The sequence below is a fragment of the Dipodomys ordii genome, unplaced genomic scaffold (assembly GCF_000151885.1).
Source record: "Dipodomys ordii isolate 6190 unplaced genomic scaffold, Dord_2.0 Scaffold36, whole genome shotgun sequence".
In the NCBI taxonomy this organism is placed as follows: Eukaryota; Metazoa; Chordata; class Mammalia; order Rodentia; family Heteromyidae; genus Dipodomys; species Dipodomys ordii.
Window position 1 is genome coordinate 16,957,339 of NW_012267252.1, and position 18,010 is coordinate 16,975,348.

The 18,010-nt window shown below is 53.0% G+C and overlaps 1 protein-coding gene across 2 annotated transcripts in view; it reads left to right on the forward strand.

Annotated features, from left to right (window-relative positions):
• Emx2 (empty spiracles homeobox 2) overlaps positions 1–5,650 on the forward strand; it is a 6,884-nt gene extending 1,234 nt beyond the window's left edge. The window contains exons 2-3 of one of the 2 annotated variants that reach the window (XM_013017560.1): positions 1,686–1,870; positions 4,118–5,650. In XM_013017560.1, the coding sequence (XP_012873014.1) occupies positions 1,686–1,870; positions 4,118–4,285 (353 nt within the window). In that variant the 3' untranslated portion in view covers positions 4,286–5,650. The remainder of the gene's footprint in view (positions 1–1,685; positions 1,871–4,117) is intronic. The other variant, XM_013017561.1, reaches the window with a different exon arrangement.
• Positions 5,651–18,010: the final 12,360 nt, after the last annotated feature.

Consider the following 18,010-nt stretch of genomic DNA (forward strand, 5'->3'; position numbering starts at 1 on the left):
AGCCCGCGGGGGTCCCCAGGCTTCCCTCTCTCTTTCGGCGGCGTCCCAGGCCGGCGGGCCGCGCTGGGTCCGAGGGGCGCCGCGGGAACGCGGCCGCGGGGCTCACCGTCCGCCCAGTTCAACTCTGTCCGGCCGCTCTCTCCGCAGCCCTTCCGCCCAGATCCCCCCCTAAGTCATCGGCCTTCGACCCTTTCGCAGGGGCCAGGGGACGTTTTGCGACCCCGAAAGGAAGTATTTCCTGCTCCCCGATATTTGGAGACCTTGGAGAGGGGCCAGGACCGTGCGAGGAGGGAAAACAAACACCAACAAAGGAAAACCAACACTAATAATAATAATCATTAAGGGAAAAGAAAACCCACACCAAACCCCAGAGCCCGGCTCTCTCCCGCCACCGGCTTGGCTGGAGCCGCACGGAGCGGCCGGGCGGGCGGGGAGGGACCCAGGCAGGTTCGGTCTGGTTTTTGTTTTTCTTTTCTTTTAAACATAAATGAGCCAGGTAGAGAGAGATGGGCCGGGAAGGCGGAAAGATCTGTTTGGATATCTTCTTGCTATTTTTTTTAAAGAAAATCATTTGCTTTTTTCCCCCCGCTTTGAGTTAGGGCTAGGGAAGAAAGTTAAAACTCCAGAAAATAATTAGTTTACTGAACGGAATCCCGAGCCGCTGGGCCAGGGAGGCGTCCGTTCGCCACTCGGGAGCCCGTCCATCCATTAACCCTTGACTTGCCTGCGGGAGAGGATCGGGTAGTTGTCGCCCCCCTCATTCCATTGTTAAAAGATAAACAACCCCCCCCTCAAACCTTAGGACCTCATTCCTGCCCTGAATTTGCCTCCATCCCCACCCCACCCAGGGTTATCGGTTTATTTTTCTTTGTTTGGCTTTTTCCCCTCTCTCCCCCCCCCATCGATTTCCTGCTCTAATAAGTGAATCCGAAACATTCTGGCTGTGCTCTCCAAGTTTAGGGGTCCCTTTCTCATTCTGTGCCAGCCACGCTATGGATCACCCCCATACACATACACACACACCCGGATCTGAAGCAAAGGGCATGATCTTGTGGGACGCGGACAGTTCTAGCGGGCACCCGAAACTCGGCGTCCCCCCTCCGTCCCCTGGACTTTGATCACAGCTCTGTCCTCGTTCTCTGTAACCGGGGAACCCCAGAGCCGGGTCCTCCGAAGGCAGCGGCAGTAGAAGCCGGGCACACTCGCCATATTTCTGTCCCAGGCCGGCTGCCACGGGTCATATAATAATAATAATAACAATAGTAGTAGTAATAAGTCCCGGGGAACCAGCCCTCCGCCTCTCCACTGTGTGTGTGTGTGAGGGGGGGTTGTTTCAAAGTTGCCCGCGAAGTTAGTAAGAAGAGAGGGTTTTATTTTTGGGATGGGGGACCGGCTCCCATCTCGCAGCCAGGACCCGTCACCTCTTCCCCGGCCCCAGCGCCAGGCTTGGTGGTGTGGAGACTCGCTACGTGAGGCAGCTACTTCTTGGGTGCCACACAGGTGGCCGGGGCCTGCCAGCTGGGCTTCGCTCGCCCAGGGAGGGCCACCGGGCCGGGTGGGTCGGGCAGCGCGAGCCAGGCGCCGCCCGGAGCGCTCAGCGGCCCCGGTCCGGCTCCGAAGAAGAAGCGCCCTGCGCTGGCGGCCGCGGCCTCCTAACGGCCCTTGTGCTGCCCCGACCCCCGCAGGGAACGACACGAGTCCCGAGAGTTTCCTTTTGCACAACGCGCTGGCCCGAAAACCCAAGCGGATCCGAACCGCCTTCTCGCCGTCCCAGCTCCTGCGGCTGGAACACGCCTTTGAGAAGAACCACTACGTGGTGGGCGCCGAGAGGAAGCAGCTGGCGCACAGCCTCAGCCTTACCGAAACTCAGGTGAGCGCGGCCCAGGAGCCCAGAGCAAGCGTCAGCCTCTCGCCCCAGACCTTGGGACCCAGGAGCCCAGCACCCAGCACCTCCCACACCGGTGCGCAGCTCCAGCTTAGGGCAGGAGAGGGGCTTTAGCGAAGGGCCCCACGCACTCGGCTCCTCAACCGGGGCCCCGGTGTGTGGCTTCCCAGGTGCCTAGCTTTGCGGAACCTCCCCAGGAGGCTGTCTCGGCCCGCGTGGTGGGCTGCTCCTTCTGCTCAGTGGAGCCGGCCTGATCACCCCTAGTAAGACGCCTGGCACTTTTGGTGAGACCCCAAAAGGGGTCCTGCAGGAGGCTAATTGCTGTCCGGCTGGTTGGGGAAAGAGGAAGTGGGTTAAAAGCAAGTTCTGGACGACTTTAAGGTCCTTGGCTTTCATCATCCGCTCCCAGTTACTCCCTTTAAGGGGAACGAAACAGCTCGAAGCTTGGGGGGCAGGAACTCTGGGGGCGCACCCAGAAACTGAGCAATAAAGCCGGGAGGCTATGGAGAGGGCTCGCCTCAGGAGATCGGCCCCTCGGCGCTGCGAGGTCCCTCAGTGGGCCTGGTTTGGGGCTGGCCCCAGCATGGGGAGGGGGCGCAAGGCTACAGTAGCACCTACTGTAGAAGAAGCCAAAGGGCGGGGTCAAAGTTCTCAGCGCTCAGTAACATTTTCTGGCAGATTGAGTTGTAACACTTTTCCTGGGAAGCGCAAAAAAAGAAGAAAAAGGAAAAAAAGAAAAGGTCGAGGCTTTTGTTTTTAAAATGTTCCCCTCCACCACACACCCCACACACACCCTTGACAAAAACCGTAGTGGGCCTCGCGGGCTTGTGCAGCAGGCAAGGCCAGGCTGATTTCTCCTGGACAGCCCAGGCAGCGGTGGTCTTTGTCCGCCTCGCTGCCCACTCTGCCTGAATTCTTTGTGTGCGTGTCAAGCCCTGAGCGCACCGACGCGCGCCTTGGGCGAGCGCCGGGGGGAGAATTGAACCGTCCTCCTCCTCAATTAGCAAACTCAAAGCAAATTAAACTCAGCCTTGTTCCCGCTCTGCTTTTTCGTGGGGCACTTTAAGGGACCGGGGGCATTCGGGGAGAGCAAGCCGGACTCGGTGGCTGTCTTAAAGGAGGGAGTAGAGGGACCTGGGGGGGGGGGGAGGGTCGGACCTGCTTGGATGGCTACGGATTTAGCAAGGCTGGGGAATATTGACCAAGGAGCCCCCCCCCCCCCCCGCTGTCCCCCAGACTAACTCATCTGTACCCCACTGCTGCCAAGGTTGGATATATTCCTGTCTTGTCTACTTGCTGAATGCAGACCCACCTCCCGACTTCCCGGTGGGCCATCTGGTTGCCACAGATTTAAACCTCCTTGCTGCCTAGACCTCTAGCAGTGGTTGTGGGGAGGCCAGGCTGCCGTTCCTGATTTGGTGAGGGGTCACTTTAACTCTGACCTGTTGTGGGGCTGAGGGAAATTGGGAGTTTCTCTCTGTGCCCCCTTCTTCTTCACTTTCTCTGGTTATTTCCGACCTATCCTACCCTTTGGGGAAGCTTTCACTTTGGAAGCCCCCTTTCCTAGCCCGAAAGGGACAGCAAGGCCGTGCCTGGGGGTCTGTGTACCTCACTGCCCACTGGCTTCCTCTGCCTCCACCTGACTCCTACACACCTGCGTGAGTCCCCACGGCAAGAAGGCCACGGCTCCTGCAGACTAAGATCCTCTACCAGGGCCTCTGCCTGGCAGAGGAGGCGCTATATTTAGGCACTGTCAGACCAGCAGAAAATAGAAAGCACACTGCGCTTTTCTGCAAGGACGCTAGCCTGACAGAGGTCTTCCCTGTACTTCCTTGCTGGGGAAGTTAGGAGCCTTTCTTAATACTTCTTGTTTTATTGGCGTTCTCATACTTTTCAAGGCCTTTGCTCTCAGGGGAATGTGTGTGTTCTGGGCAGGGCCAGACCAGCAAGGGTTTAGTGCACTGTGGGGACCCCAAGGCCCTGGGGGAGGGCCCTCTGGTAGGGCTTGGAAGAGCAAGGAACTGGGACATGGGCTTGAGCTTCCTACCTACCCTCAGTCTCAGGGGCCTAAATCTGCTGGGGAGGCCGAGGGGCAGCTGGTCCTGTGGATATGCATCTGGAGGACTGGGCTTTCTCTCCCTTGCCCTGGGGTCTGATTTGGAGCTGGGTTCAAGCCCTTGGTGGGAGGGCGCCTTGAAGCATCTAATGTGGCCCCACCTGCTTCTCCCGCAGGTAAAAGTATGGTTTCAAAACCGGCGGACGAAGTTCAAAAGGCAGAAGCTGGAGGAAGAAGGCTCAGATTCACAACAAAAGAAAAAAGGGACGCACCACATTAATCGGTGGAGAATTGCCACCAAGCAAGCGAGTCCGGAGGAAATAGACGTGACCTCAGATGATTAAAAACACAAACCTAACCCCGCAGAAATGGACAGCAACATGGAAAAGAAAAAGAAAACAGACTGGGAAAGAAGGGGAAGAAGGAAAAAAAATCCTACAAAACAAAAACCGCACACACATTGAGAAAGGGAGAGAGGATCTGAGGAGCGACTTTGTGCTTCGCAGACTTTGGACAGCGAGGGCGCTGGGTCCCAGTTGGAGACCAGGCAGGGATGGCGGAAGATGGAGACTCCTTCATCAACGTACAACCCTCGTCTAAAGAGGCAGCTGAGTGAGTGATTGAATGATTGAGTGAGTGAGGTAGAAGAAGGGAAGGGAGAGAGAGAGAGAGAGAGGGAGAGAGAGAGAGAGAGAGAGAGTGCTAGCCCAGTGTGGCAAAGCTGACCTCGCACTCTGACAAGGGGAGCTGTCAGTCAAATGCCAAACCAGGGAGACAAGATGATTGGCAGGTATTCCGTTTATCACAGTCCACTTAAAATATGATAATAATAATGTTTTTATACAAAAATCCAACCCAACCAGGCACAGGACTTTTAATTTTGCACTTCCAAGTGTTCTTCCCCAATCTTAAAAAATTAGTAATAACAAGTGAAATTCCATATCTAGCCCCATCCCACACCTGTTTCAAAAACTTGAATTGCATGTAGCAGTTGTTGGGTGAATGGTGTCTAAAAACAAATGAATTGTAATTTTATTTCCCCTTCCTTTTTTTTAAAGACAGGTTCTGTGTGTTTTTTAATTTTTATTTTTATTTTGGAGAAACGTGCAGTCTGTAAACACTTTTTGATACCTTCTCTCATGTCAAAGTGATTGTGAACGCTAAATGAAATAGGCTTGGAGATAGTGGTCCTCTTACAGAGAAACGGGGGGAACAGGATGGGGTCAGGGATGGGGGTGGTGTGGGAGGGTGTCCACAAGAAGAATCAGGACTTGTGCTGGGGGAGGAAAAAAATCCTTCAAATTAATTATAATTCTTGGACAATCCCTTTCCCAACATTCTGAAGCTTAAAAAAAATCATGAAATAAGCTTCTCCTTTTAGTGGTTGAAGAAATTGGCGGAGTTCAACCACTCACAATAATGATCTATTCAAAACTTACAATCTACCTATTGCAAAAGCTGAAGGACTGTAGTTAGCAAGGATAATGCTAGTATGCCAAGGACACCGGCAAATTTTCAAGCAGAGTTTCTCTTCCAAGACCATAGACTTACTAAAGAGAGTGACAAATGCTTCCTTAATGTCTTCTATACCAGAATGTAAATATTTTTGTGTTTTGTGTTAATTTGTTAGAATTCTAACACACTATATACTTCCAAGAAGTATGTCAATGTCAATATTTTGTCAATAAAGATTTATCAATATGCCCTCAGAGTAGTTGTCTTGGGAAATTGAAGTCAATCTTTACTCTCCCCCCCAAAAAAAAAATCCCTGTAATTTGAGTGTGGTCTTTTGCCAACTAGGCTCAAGCAACCCCCTGATTTCCCACCCACAAAGGGTCCACAAACTGATGGCTTGGGGGGGTCATTTTAAAGAGAGATGAGAATGGAGAAGGTAGAAGATTAGGACAACTAAAGTCTTTTAGAAAAGGAAAGAGAAACGTTTTCCAAGCAGACCTTTGTCTGTTGGTGGCATGCCCTCTGAGGGAATTTGGTTTCAACTTTAGGTTAAAAATGCTTGCAGATCCCTAATTCTGCCTTTTCTTTTTCTCTTAAAGAGTATTCCTCAGGATTGGGGAAAAACATGTAGCAGAACCAGCATCCGGGGACTTCTAAACTTTGTTTCTGACTTCAACTCTCTAAGTGCAAGTTTCCCCTGCCCCCATCTCTTCCTTCCTTCCCCTCTTTCTTTCCTTCCTTTCTCCCTGGCCCCAAGCTGCCAGAGTTGGTGGGGATGAGTGAAGCGGCCTGCAGGAGCCATATAAGGCAAGCATTTGGGGGAAACCTTCAACTCTTAATTTTAACATTAAAGAAAAAGTTGTAACTATTCTTGGAGGAAACTTAGCTTTTTTTCCCCCCTCCCTCCTTCCCCCTTCTGGGGGTATGAGGTTGTTTTTGCATGCTTCATTTGCCTCTTATCCTGATAGGCTGCATTAATCAGTTTTATTTCCATTGATAGAGAAACCTCGTCTGTTCTGTTCGGGCTACAAAGCGTCCTGCGAGCTTTTGTGAAAGTGCAAATCAGTTTAAGCAATTATCATACCAGGAATATGAAGGAAAGAGGAGGCCTTGCCCAGTGGTTTCCTTTAATCTCTTAATCCACAGATCCAGGGGGGCTGCCTGGACATAATTTAGGACAATCTCCCCACCCTTTACACTGCGATAAGGCCAAGTTACAATGCAGGGCAAAAATACAAGCTTTGTTAACATCCTGCCTTGAAAAGTTAAGATTAGACATTCTACGCACGTGTGGGGACTATAGGGCACTATGGAATTTTTTTTTCTTTCTGGTTTTTCCTCTTCTGCTGTAAAGCAGAATTCTCTCTCTCTCTCTCTCTCTCTCTCTCTCTCTCTCTCTCTCTCTCTGTCTGTCTCCCTCTCCTCCCTCTCTCTGCCCCTCTCCCTCTTTCCCCTCCATTTTTGCCCCTCTGTAGATCTGGTTGCTCATACTTTGTTTTCCCACTAGATTCCTCTTTGGAAAGTGTGAGTTGTGGTTCTGTCTGGGTGAGTGGGGTGGCTTCAGGGAGCCAAGCTTGCCTCCTACAGGGACAGGTGCAGCGGGCTACCTGGGAAACCTGCCTGAAGGTTTCAGCGGCGGGGATAGTGGCCCCTCAGGGACTGTTTCCTGTCCAGAGCGCTTCTTACTTGCTGCTCCGAATCCATAGCACTTTCGCTTAAACCAGTGAGTGCCAAGTTACCTTTTCTTTCCACCTACATTCCCAAACTTCAAACACTTCAAATGCAGAGCGCAAAAATTCAGGGTGACCGTTGCAGAATTTTTCCTCCCATCTTGATCAAAAGACTACTTTCGGTAGGAACCATATACGTAATTTCTTTAAGTACAAGAAAGAGGGGGTGTAGTGAAGAATTTTTTTTTTTGTAAATGTCCTATGTAGTGTGGAACAGCAATAAAATCATCAGAGAATACTATTAGCTTTGAGAGAAGAAAAAAAAAACTAAAAGCTTTATTACAAACCAAGCTTTGAAAATAGGGGGGATTAGGCGGCTGAAAGGGTCCCACAATGGTAAGAAGAAAAGGTTTCATGCTAATGAGGTTAATGCCCTTTGTATCTCAGGCCTCCACATCTTCATTACGCGCTATCTCCGGCTGCACGGAGCGGCTCAGAGAGCCGCAATCCACTCCAACGCCCCCCTTCCCGGCCCAAAGAAGGATTTGATAGCAGCTCTGTTCAAACTAGATAATTATATCTTTTCAAGTCGGAATTAAGATAAAGAAAGTGAAGCAGAGGCGGCTCGCCTTGATCCACTGCAAACAAATTTGGCGCACTTTCGAGTCCTTCCCTCCCCCCCGCCCGCCCCCCGCCTCAAAAAGGCAGGACAGTCAGCTTATTAGCCGCTCGTTTGCTTTATTAATTCATCTATTTAAAGTGGCAGGATTAGAGCGTCTAATGTGGACGCGGGCCGCTGTGGCGCTGAGGAATATAAATATTTGCGGGATGCCAACCCACGATGACTATCTGGGCGTGGGACTCCGGGCAGGGTGCGCGGGGCGCGTGTGCGGCGTGCCAGTCTCTCTTTGCAGAGCGCGCGTGCTTGGCGGGGGTCCTCTGGGCTGGGCTGGCTGTACGGGAGCCGAGGGTTCCCTCGCGTGGCGTGGATGCCAGGCCTCGATGCCCCCGGGCAGGGCACTTGGACGATCGTGGGCCGGGCCGTGCGCTCCGTCCGCTCAGCTCAAGGCCAATTGTATGCCTATTGCCTTGTGTCCTGCCCGTGACCCCGAAGGGAGATATAGGTTACAATTTGATCTTCTTTTGTTGGCTACTATCGGCTCTTCCTAATGGGTCTCCCTCCCCACCCCCTCCCACCGTCCCCTCCCTGGCCCCAGTGCCAAAAGGATGTCCAGGCGACGCGGGTTCTCAGTTTGCTTTACCCGGAGAGGGTCAAGCGGAATACACCACGCAAGTAGGCCCGTGGCTGCGTTTTCCCACGAGGTACACGTGGGGTCCGCGTGCATTGCTTGTTCCTCCGGGAAGGCGCGTGAAACCTCCACCCGTGACCGGTTCTCTCTCAGCTCTCATTCTGGGTGTCTGAGGCTCCGACTGCTGCCGGGGATCGCTGGCTCCTGGCAGCCGAGCCGAGCCGGAGCGGGCGCGTTGGCCGCGGCCCGGAACCTGCCGGGCCACTTTTGTGCGAGGGGCGGATTGTGGCCGCCGGTCAGGCGCGCCAGGCGGGCCGGGCAGAATGGGCACTCGGGCCTGCGCGCGGCTTGGGAAACTTCGGCTCCTCCCTGTCCCCGCCTCGAGTCGCAGGAAACAAAGTCCTGGACTGCACTGGCCGGCTGGGGAGGGGTGCTGGGGGTTCGGAGGCCTGGCAGGGAGCCCGCTTCACGGTGATGCTGTGTGGAGGGGGCGGGGGGGGTATGGGTCGGGCTGCCCACATGTGGGCGGTTGCAAAGGGGCGAGTTAGGGTGAGGTCGTGTGCGTGAACCAGGCTGACAGAGGATTGAGGAGGAGCCGTTGTGGGGTTCACACGGACCTCAGTCCATTTTGTATCGGTGCTGATTGTCTGGGTCAGGCTCTGCGCCTAGATTGCACGAGGGTGCCAAGATGTCTGTCTTTCTGGGGCGGGGGTGACCTAGATCGTTATGGTTTGCGGCAGGAATGGAGGGTTTGGGGGTTGCGGAGTGCCGATAGATGAGGTGGTAACACACGGTCGGGTTGCTCAGTGTGCGTGGGTTTGGTGAAGTTGGGCATCTAAGAGGTGTGATCTGCGGGGCACTTCCTCGAGTTCGACTGTGTGTGTGTGTGTTCCCTTCAGGACCATCCACATCTAAGCCCAGCACCAGAGCAGCGTGTGCGTGTTGGGATCCCGGCGTGTGAGTTGCGCGAGGGGGCTTGAGTTGGGGTGCCGTTCCGGAATCGCGCTACCCACTCGGGAGTTTAGCAAACAACAACCATGTCTTTCTTTTTGTAATTGCACATCCCCCCCCCAGGACAACCTTTATTATTTCAAATAAATTAGCGCCTGATGTATTTGGATGGCACCTTGGAGCAGCCACGGGCGGGGGCAGAGGATGCGGGCCTAAAGCGTTGAACCCCTGCACCCGCCCGGATGCCGAGCTCCCAGGCAAGAGTCCGCCGCTCGACCCCCTGATTTATTTCCCCTAACTAGGACCGTAGCGAGGGTGTGTGTGGGGGGAGGGGGGAGGGGGAGTTTTGAGAACCCTCTGACCCCAGCCGTGACCCCGCACCAGGAGCCAGCTTCTCCAGGCCGGGACCCTGTGCGCACCAACAAACCCGAGGCGGTGCCACGCTTGAAAGCGAAAGGTCCATTCATCAGTCGCGTCCCGGCGTCTAATTGGCCTTTTGTTCATTAGTGCCTGTTGCCCAGCGGGAGACCTTGGGAGGGCCCTGGGGCTGCAAGTCGGGGTGCCGAGTGTGGGGGGAGGGGGTCCGCGCCCCGAGTGGAGGGCTGCGCGTCGCGCTCCTCCAAGGGGGCGCCAGAGCGCGCTGCAGATCGGAGCACGTGCGGGGAGGCATTCCAGGAGGTCGCGCTCCGAGGGTCCCCGCCGGGGTCCCGGGACGCCGGGGCGGGGGCGGGGCGGCCTGGCTTCCTGGCGGCCTCCCCCGCAATCGGAGCCCTTCCTCACCTCCCTCCGCACCCTCCAGGTTGCAGAGCCGTCTTCCGACCTCTCCCGAGTTCCCGGCACGGCCGCTGGGCTTGGGGCGGGGCTGGGTTCACGTCCTGCCAGGCTCCGTGTTTGGAGTTAATTAGCTCTGGCTCCGCACTGCCCCCAGAGAGCTCGCGCTCTCCCTTCCAGGGCACCAACTCCGTCTGTCCGTACCTGCCGGGAGCCGGCACCCCACCTTACGGAGTGGGGGGGGGAGGGGAATGAGAGAATGTTTGGCACGTAGGGACCCCGGGGGGCCCCACCCTTCAGAAATACAATGGAGAGGCACCCCAGGGCTCCAAGCTCTGTCTGTCTGTCTGCTCCAAGTCAAGTCTCATTCGGATCCCCCATCCCAGGCTAACGTCCTCGGGTTTCTCTCCCCTCCCCCTCCCCCCGCTCCTCCTCCCCCCGCCCCCTGCACACTTACTAGAGCTAGAGGAGCCCTAGAGAAAGCACAGGTGCCCTGCATGAGCCCAAAGGCCCAGACACACCTGAGGGCTCTCCCAGAGGGGCCGGGGATGAGGGTGGGGTCGCTTTGGGGAAATGATCGGAAAGCAGCGCTTGGCCGAACCTTGACCCAGCTGTCTGCAGCTTCCCAGGTTCCCGTGCCTCAGCCTGGCCCCAGGCTGCCGGTGCCCCCAAGCCAGCTCCAGGGCCTATATATAGCCCTGATCTCCATAGCCCTGGCTGGACCCTGACGTCAGGAAGAACTTGATCTTGCCTGCTTCACTCCTGCTTCTGAAACTGATCCTTGAAATGAGAGAACAGACTCTACACAATTCCCATGGCCTTGACATAAGGTACAGCGATAAATATACACCACTAATGAGCAATTACCATATAATCACCTTCCAATTAGCTCGCATAATGATGAATTAAACATTCTAGCAGGCGGGATTAGGTTTCTTACTTTGTATATTATTTACGAAGGCTATAGCTTCTGCAAAGAACCAAATATCAAATTAGATGGGGAATTTTCACGTGGGGGTAATTATGCATTCAGGCCAGCGGCTGCACTCTGGTCACTTGTCAGATGAGGCCTCCAGCAAGGTACTGACCAGTTCATTTGGGCATTTATTTTTCCTTTTCCTTCACTCCCTTTAGGTTGCAGTTGTTCCCCCCCCCCACCACCCCATTTACTACCCTGGCCCTCAGGGTGGGTGGGAGGCAACTGGGCCAGGTGTGGGGAGGGACTAAAGGCTGTCAGGCTGTGGATGCCCTCCTAGAGTCCGGCCCCTGGTTCCATCGGCCGTAGCCCCCCCTCCACTTCCGTTTCTTTGCAGCTCAGGGTAGATGCCCTCATGGGATCCTCAGTGCAGAACAAACACCTGGCTGGGCATGGCTTTAGGGCTATCCCTAACCTTCAACCCTGGATGCCAGATCAGGTCCCCCAAGGGCTTCTCTGACTTTTACCTAGATTTCCACCTGGTAACCAGGGAAGAAAGGGAGGAGGTAGAGGGACAAGGAAAGGAACAACGAACTTCCTCCGCCAGCCCCACTGCCACCTCTCCTGTTCGGAAATGAATTTTGGCAAGAGATTAGTTCCTAATCTGATCTAGCGCGGCTGACATTTGGGAAGAAGATGAAAATGGAAGCTCAATTTCATTGTGAGACGGGGGTCACTTTGCGGGGCTCTGCTCCCCAGAGAACATGGATGGCCCTTCCCCCTCCCTCCCCTAAAATGGCATGCAGCTGGACTGGCAGCAAGCTCTGGGACTGCCTGCCCTGAGGGCAGCAGAACTCCTGGGGCTGGACTTCAACCTGCCTTGGATTAAACAGCCAGGGTGATGCTGAAGACAGTCCGGGCCTGGCTGGCTTCCTCGGCACCTGCCTGCAGGGGCCATCTGGGATTGGGCAGACCCAGAAGCCAGATAGCTTCTTCTTTGCTCCTTCCTCCCTCCCTCTCTGTTTGTGGGTGGCAGGGAGGGGAGGCATCATGAAAGGTGAGGAAGTTTCAGGACTCCCCAATGAGGTAATTAAAGTGCAGGGTTCCCAAGCCCTCACGGGTGCTTCCTCAGAGCAAGGACAAGTAAAGCACACCCAGGGACTAGACGCCCACCTCAGCAGAGGGTCTGGCTTATGTGAAAGCTGGTGATCTGGCCCCTATTTGGCTTCATGAACCCACAAGGTTCTAGGAGGAAGGAGCCAGGATTCCCTCAGGAAAGAGCTTTTCCTTTTCTCTCAGAGCCAAGAGATTGGTCTGCCTGGGGTCACCTTGGCAGGGAGGGCCCACTCTGCCCTCCGCTGGGGACAGCCCTAGTCGTGGCCTCATTCTGGCTTGGGGGAGAAAAGATAGGTAGAGTATGTTGCTGAGTTTGGCCAGGCACCTTGCAAGAGTGTGGTTGTATATCCTTCAGTGACTGCACCTGAATGCATTTGTATAGCATGTCAGGTGGAGCATGTGGACCTCCATACTGTATGTGCGTGTGTGTGCCCATGGCCGTGGGTAACAGACCCATGGACCATATCATGTCTTTGTGTAGCTTAGAAACAGATATCCCTAACTGGATATAGTGGTACACACGCATAGTTCCAGCTAGGAGGCAGGAGAATCATAGTCTGAGGCCAGCCTGGACACAACGTAGAAGGATATTGTTATTAAAATATCATTTAAAAGCCAGGGTGACATGGATCACAATGCACTGCACCCACAAACTGCTCTGTTGAATGACAACTCCTTTGTACAAGTACTTAAATATACTAAAATATATATTTCAGGAAAGGTCAGAAGGGCTAGGGCTAGGGCTCAAGTGGTAGAGCATGTGCCTAGCAAGCAGGAAAAGTAGAGTTAATCCTCAGTACTGGAAAAAAAAAAGAAAGGAAGGAAAAAGTGATTCCTACTTTTGGGTGGCTGGGTGCCCCTTGGCCTGGCACAAGGCCTGATGAGGTAGATTTCAGCAAAGCCCTCTCCACCCTGGCCACGAGCTAAACTTCTTACGCTGAGCACAACCTGAGTTACAAGTTGGGAAGAGGGTATTGGTGGGGGTGGGGGTGACATTCTTGAAGGTGCTTTTATTTATGGAGAGGCTGCTTTCTTCTGAGCAGTGTCACATTTTCACTCGGCTGAGGCCTGTTCCCTGCCTCTGTGACACATGGAAGATCTGAAGGAATCACAAGGACCACTGTCACCTGTGACCTTCAGAGGTCCTGAACACCATCCACTAGCAAGGAAGCTAGCAATTGGGCTGTGGCTGAGTCACAGAAGTGCACATACACACAGGAATAGTTGAAACTCTATGTGTGCCTACCGCACACAGCGCATGCGTACATGTGTGACCCAGCCTGCAAGCGCATGTATTATGGTGATGTGAAGCCCTGGAGCACGTTCAGGGGGCGCTTCCTGCACAGGGACAGGGGTAGGGTGCAGCTGCCTTGGCAGGCCGCATGGAGCCTCCTTCAGCTGAGCCCCCCAGAGACTCACCCCATCCTCTTCCTGCTTCCCCCTGCTGCACTCTAAACGGCTGCAATTATGCTCTTCCACACGAACCAGAAGTGCTCTGTGATATGGCAGATCGCTTCAAGTGGAAGCCGCAGCTTTGTTAAGTAAGTGGTGCCCTGTTGACTCAGATGTCTGCTTCCTCTTGTACAGAAGCAGTGCAGGGGGACTTAGGCACCCAGAGGGGACACTTTGAAGCCAGCACACTTTTAAAAGACCCCTCTTCTGTGCCCCCCAACCCCACTACATGCTCACCTGAATCTTGATTTGTATAGCTGAAAAGAAGACTTTATTTAGCATATACTACAAGCATATTTCAAGTAAGTGGCCTGCCTCAGCAGGGGAGAGGAAGAGGGTGTGAGTTGACCTGTGAACGCACGTGTGATGCCTTTGCCCGGGACCCATGCCATGGGGCCTCTGGAAGAGCAGTTAAAAGTTGTCACTCCACTCCTGGACCAGTAGCCTCTGGAATCTAGCATCCAGACTGATACTCAGAAACTCCCTCCCCAACCCTGGCCCTTGGCCTTTGTAAACTTTACATCAGCTCTGTACCTCCCACCCCAGTGGTTGGGTCCTTGGTGTCTGCCCGCTCTCCCTACTGCCCTAATGGCTGTCTCTTCCTTGTGTCCAACAATGGATGACCAGGGTCCTCCCATTCTCCTCCTTTGTTCAGACCTACCAATGAAACAGACCAAATAGACAGGATTCCACATAGCTCTACCCTGGACCCAAGCCATTCCTGCTGCTTGCTTGACTAAGGTTTTCAGTCTCAAGTCTGTCTCCACTTAGTTCACTTAGGACCAAGGGGAACTGTGCCCAGGAAGGTGTCACCCCTTCTCTGGGTGACTTTTCTTCTTTCCTTCCTTCCTTCCTTCCTTCCTTCCTTCCTTCCTTCCTTCCTTCCTTCCTTCCTTCCTTCCTTTCTTTCCTTCTTCCTTCCTTCCTTCCTTCCTTCCTTCCTTCCTTCCTTCCTTTCTTCCTGCCTTCCTGTCTTCCTGCCTGCCTGCCTGCCTGCCTGCCTGCCTGCCTGGGCACTGTCCCTCAAGTCTTCAGCTCAAAGCAAGTGCTCTACCACTTGAGCCACAGCACCACTTCTGATTTTCTGGTGGTTTATTGGATATAAGAGTCTCATGGACTTTTCCTGCCTGGGCTGGCTTTGAATCTCGATCCTCAGATTTCAGCCTCCTGAGTAGCTAGGATTATAGGCATGAGCCCCCTGCGCCTGGCTCAAACATTTAGTCAGTGGCCCCTGGGTAAACCATGATGACAACTTTTCATTAACGAGATTTGGGGGGGGGCGGTCGTGGGGCTTGAACTCTAGGCCTGGGCACTGTCCTCGCACTTTTCAGCTCAAGGTGAGCACTCTACCACTTGAGCCACAGCACCACTTCCTTCTTTCTTTTCTTCATAAAGTCAATCAATCAATCTATCTACCTATCTATATTTCTGCAGATAATTTTATTCCTATGTGAAGTGACATGTGTTATATTAGTCACTAAATATTGCTTATTATAGGACACTATTGGAAGTAATCTAAGGGAAGGGAATTGGTCAAATAGTGACCTTAGGATGGGGTGGTAGGCAGCAGTTAAAAAGAATGAGGCAGGGCTGGGGAGGTGGCTCAGTTGTAGAGCGCTTGCCTTGCATGCATGAGGCCCTGGGTTCGATTCCCCAGCACCACATAAGCAAAAAGAAAAAATCCGGAAGTGGCGCTGTGGCTCAAGTGGTAGAGCGCTAGCCTTGAGCTGAAGAGCTGAGGGACAGCGCCCAGGCCCAGAGTTCAGGCCCCACGACCGGACCCCCCCCCCAAAAAAAGAATGAGGCAGAGTTTGTGTTCTAAAATAGAAGGCTCTCTAGGATGCATCAATGTTAATTGGTAAAGGCAAAAGTGTATGCGCAATCACCAGTGTAATGGAACCACTTATAAGAGGTATTTTGGGGGAGCTTGCTTACAATCTTTCCAGGAGGATGCGATTGCACCGGCTGTTTGGGATGCCAAGGCATGATTTCCAGCTCCCTCAGCATCTGCTGCTCCCCTCCAGGTGCAGCTCTGCATCTCTTGAATGCTAATGCTCCCTTTGCAGCAGGGCTCCAGAGTGGAACAAACGGATCCTGATGTCCCCTTCAGTGATGAGTGGAGCAAGACTTTCCCATCCCTTGTTCCAGCGACTATACTTCTGTTAATACAGCCTGAAGTGGCTGGGCTTAGCTATCTGAGGTCCAGCTTGGTCTCCATGAAGGAATCTTCCAGAAAGCACCCTATGGATCATTCTGCCTGAGCTTGGATGGTGCCAGTGTGGAGAAACTCCCTTTCTTCCCAACGAGGCCTTCCATGTCTCCTCTGAAACAGCCTGGGGTTACAGTATTTTCTCTGAAATTTCAAGTGTTGCCCTGTCAGTTGCTGGGAGCATTGTCACCTGGCCTGTTCCTTCCCGGTATCATGCAAACCAACTAACCTACAAACATGTGCAATTGTGTAAGTAGTGGAATGCACATACATCCCGCCCTAAATGTCTTGTGAATGGAATTGTGTTTACCTCTAATAGATTGGAATAGGACCTGTTTGGAGATAGGATCTTCATGAAAGTAATAAGAGTTCAATGCAGTTATCGGAATGGTGTCTAAGTTATGACCAGTGGCTTTAGAAGAGAATGTCTTTGGGGACTGGCGATATAGTTCAACCGTCAGGGCTTGCCTAATATATGCAAGGCCTTGGGTTCATTCTCCAGTACTGAAAAAGAGAAAAAAGCTAAAGAAAACAGGAGAAGAGGAAATTTGGATACACACAGGTCTAGGTAGATATAACCAAGGACTGGAAGACACTCCTTCCTTCATAAGGACCAGCTCACTGCCAACTTGACCTCAGATTTCTAGTCTCCAGAACTATGGTCCCTGTAGAGGCCACTATGCTGGGTGTCCCAGAGATGCTCAGATCCCAGAGCCACCTCTTCAGGGAAGGGTGGCTGGAGTCCCAGCCAGAGGCTCAGTGGGGATGCTTGCTAGTCATTGAATACCTCCGATGGGCCTTTCTCATGTCCTGGCATATGGCATCTTTCAGGCGGCAAGCAGGGCCAGACCTATCTTTCCCTCAGGGCTTCTGAGGTCCTCGACCCTAGAATGCTCAGTGGTGGGGCTGCCGCCTCTCTGAGCAGAGCCAAGAGAGGCTCACCATTTCCTCCTGCAGTTGCTGCATTGTTAAGTAGTGTCCTTGGCAAGTAATTATACCCTCGGCAGCTCAATTGCACCCTAAGCAAATTAGGTGCTGATCTGAAGGTGTAATTAAGCAATAGTGAATGCAATTTAGCAATTGTAAGTGGGTTTACTCACTGGGCTGGCCATCCCAGGCAAAGGGCCCATTCAAAGACCTGATGGGGTTCTGTTGTGCCTCTCCACCCTTCCTGTTCTAAGTTTTGGCAAAGATATACCTTGGTGACAACTTCTGTTTGATTTCTAAATATTGGGGAGAACCTTTGGATGTGTCAGGGTGCTAAACATAATTAGCATTCTTTAGGAACAAAACACACAACAAGCCTGCTTATTGTTTCCTTAATTATATGTCTTCAGATATAAAACAATCCCTTAGTGTTGGTGATGTGTTGATTAATTATCCAAACAGCTTCTTTTGAAAGTTAGAAAATGTGTCTCTGACCTCCTTCTCCATTTCAAGGGAGCCACCTATCAGATTTCCTTCTCACTGTGCTAAAAAGGCAGAGGGTCAATGGATACCTGGGCCAGGGTAGGACCAGGCTGGACTACAGGACAAGGAGCCTGTCTGGGCAGACCCCCGTCTAGCAGCCTGGCCTAAGAGGGAGAGGGTGGAGCAGTGTGGCTCGCTGCGTAAGCTCTTCGTGCTCTCCTGAGCCTCTGCAAAGCATGCTGGGGCACAAGGCTGGGACTGGGAGAGCCCATAGTCTGCAGCCAGACACAAGGTCTGGGAGCTTGTTGTGTGTGTGGTTGACCCTGTGGTACTCAGAGGAGGCCCCTGCAATGACTCTGGAGGTATATCTATAAATATGTGCATGAGTGTGTGTAGGTATGTGCATGCACACATATATGTTTATGCATGTGTGGGGCTACAGTGTATACTGTATGTATATTTATGTGTGCATGAGTATATGCATATATATACATACTCATATATACACTAATGTATATATACTCACATATATGAGTGTGCTTGCGTATGTGTGTATGGGTGTGTCATCTGGATATATGTATATATGAGTGTATGTGCAGTGTTTGCTCCGCTCCAGTCTGGGCACCCTCTCCTTGTGGTTTGAAGCAGGCTCATAGTCTGGAGCTCCAGGATGTGCCGGAGGGGCCTCTCTTGCCACCACCTGCACCCTTTTCCTTGCTGCTGAGCCATGTGCTTGCCTCTCTAAACAGGTAAATCTGCCTCTGCCACAGGCTGCAGACATGCAGTGGAGCCGGGCTGGCCACCTTCATCTCATTGTCTGTGGGTGCCCAGCTCCAGCTAGAGCGGCCCAGCCTCCCCGCTGCCTTCTC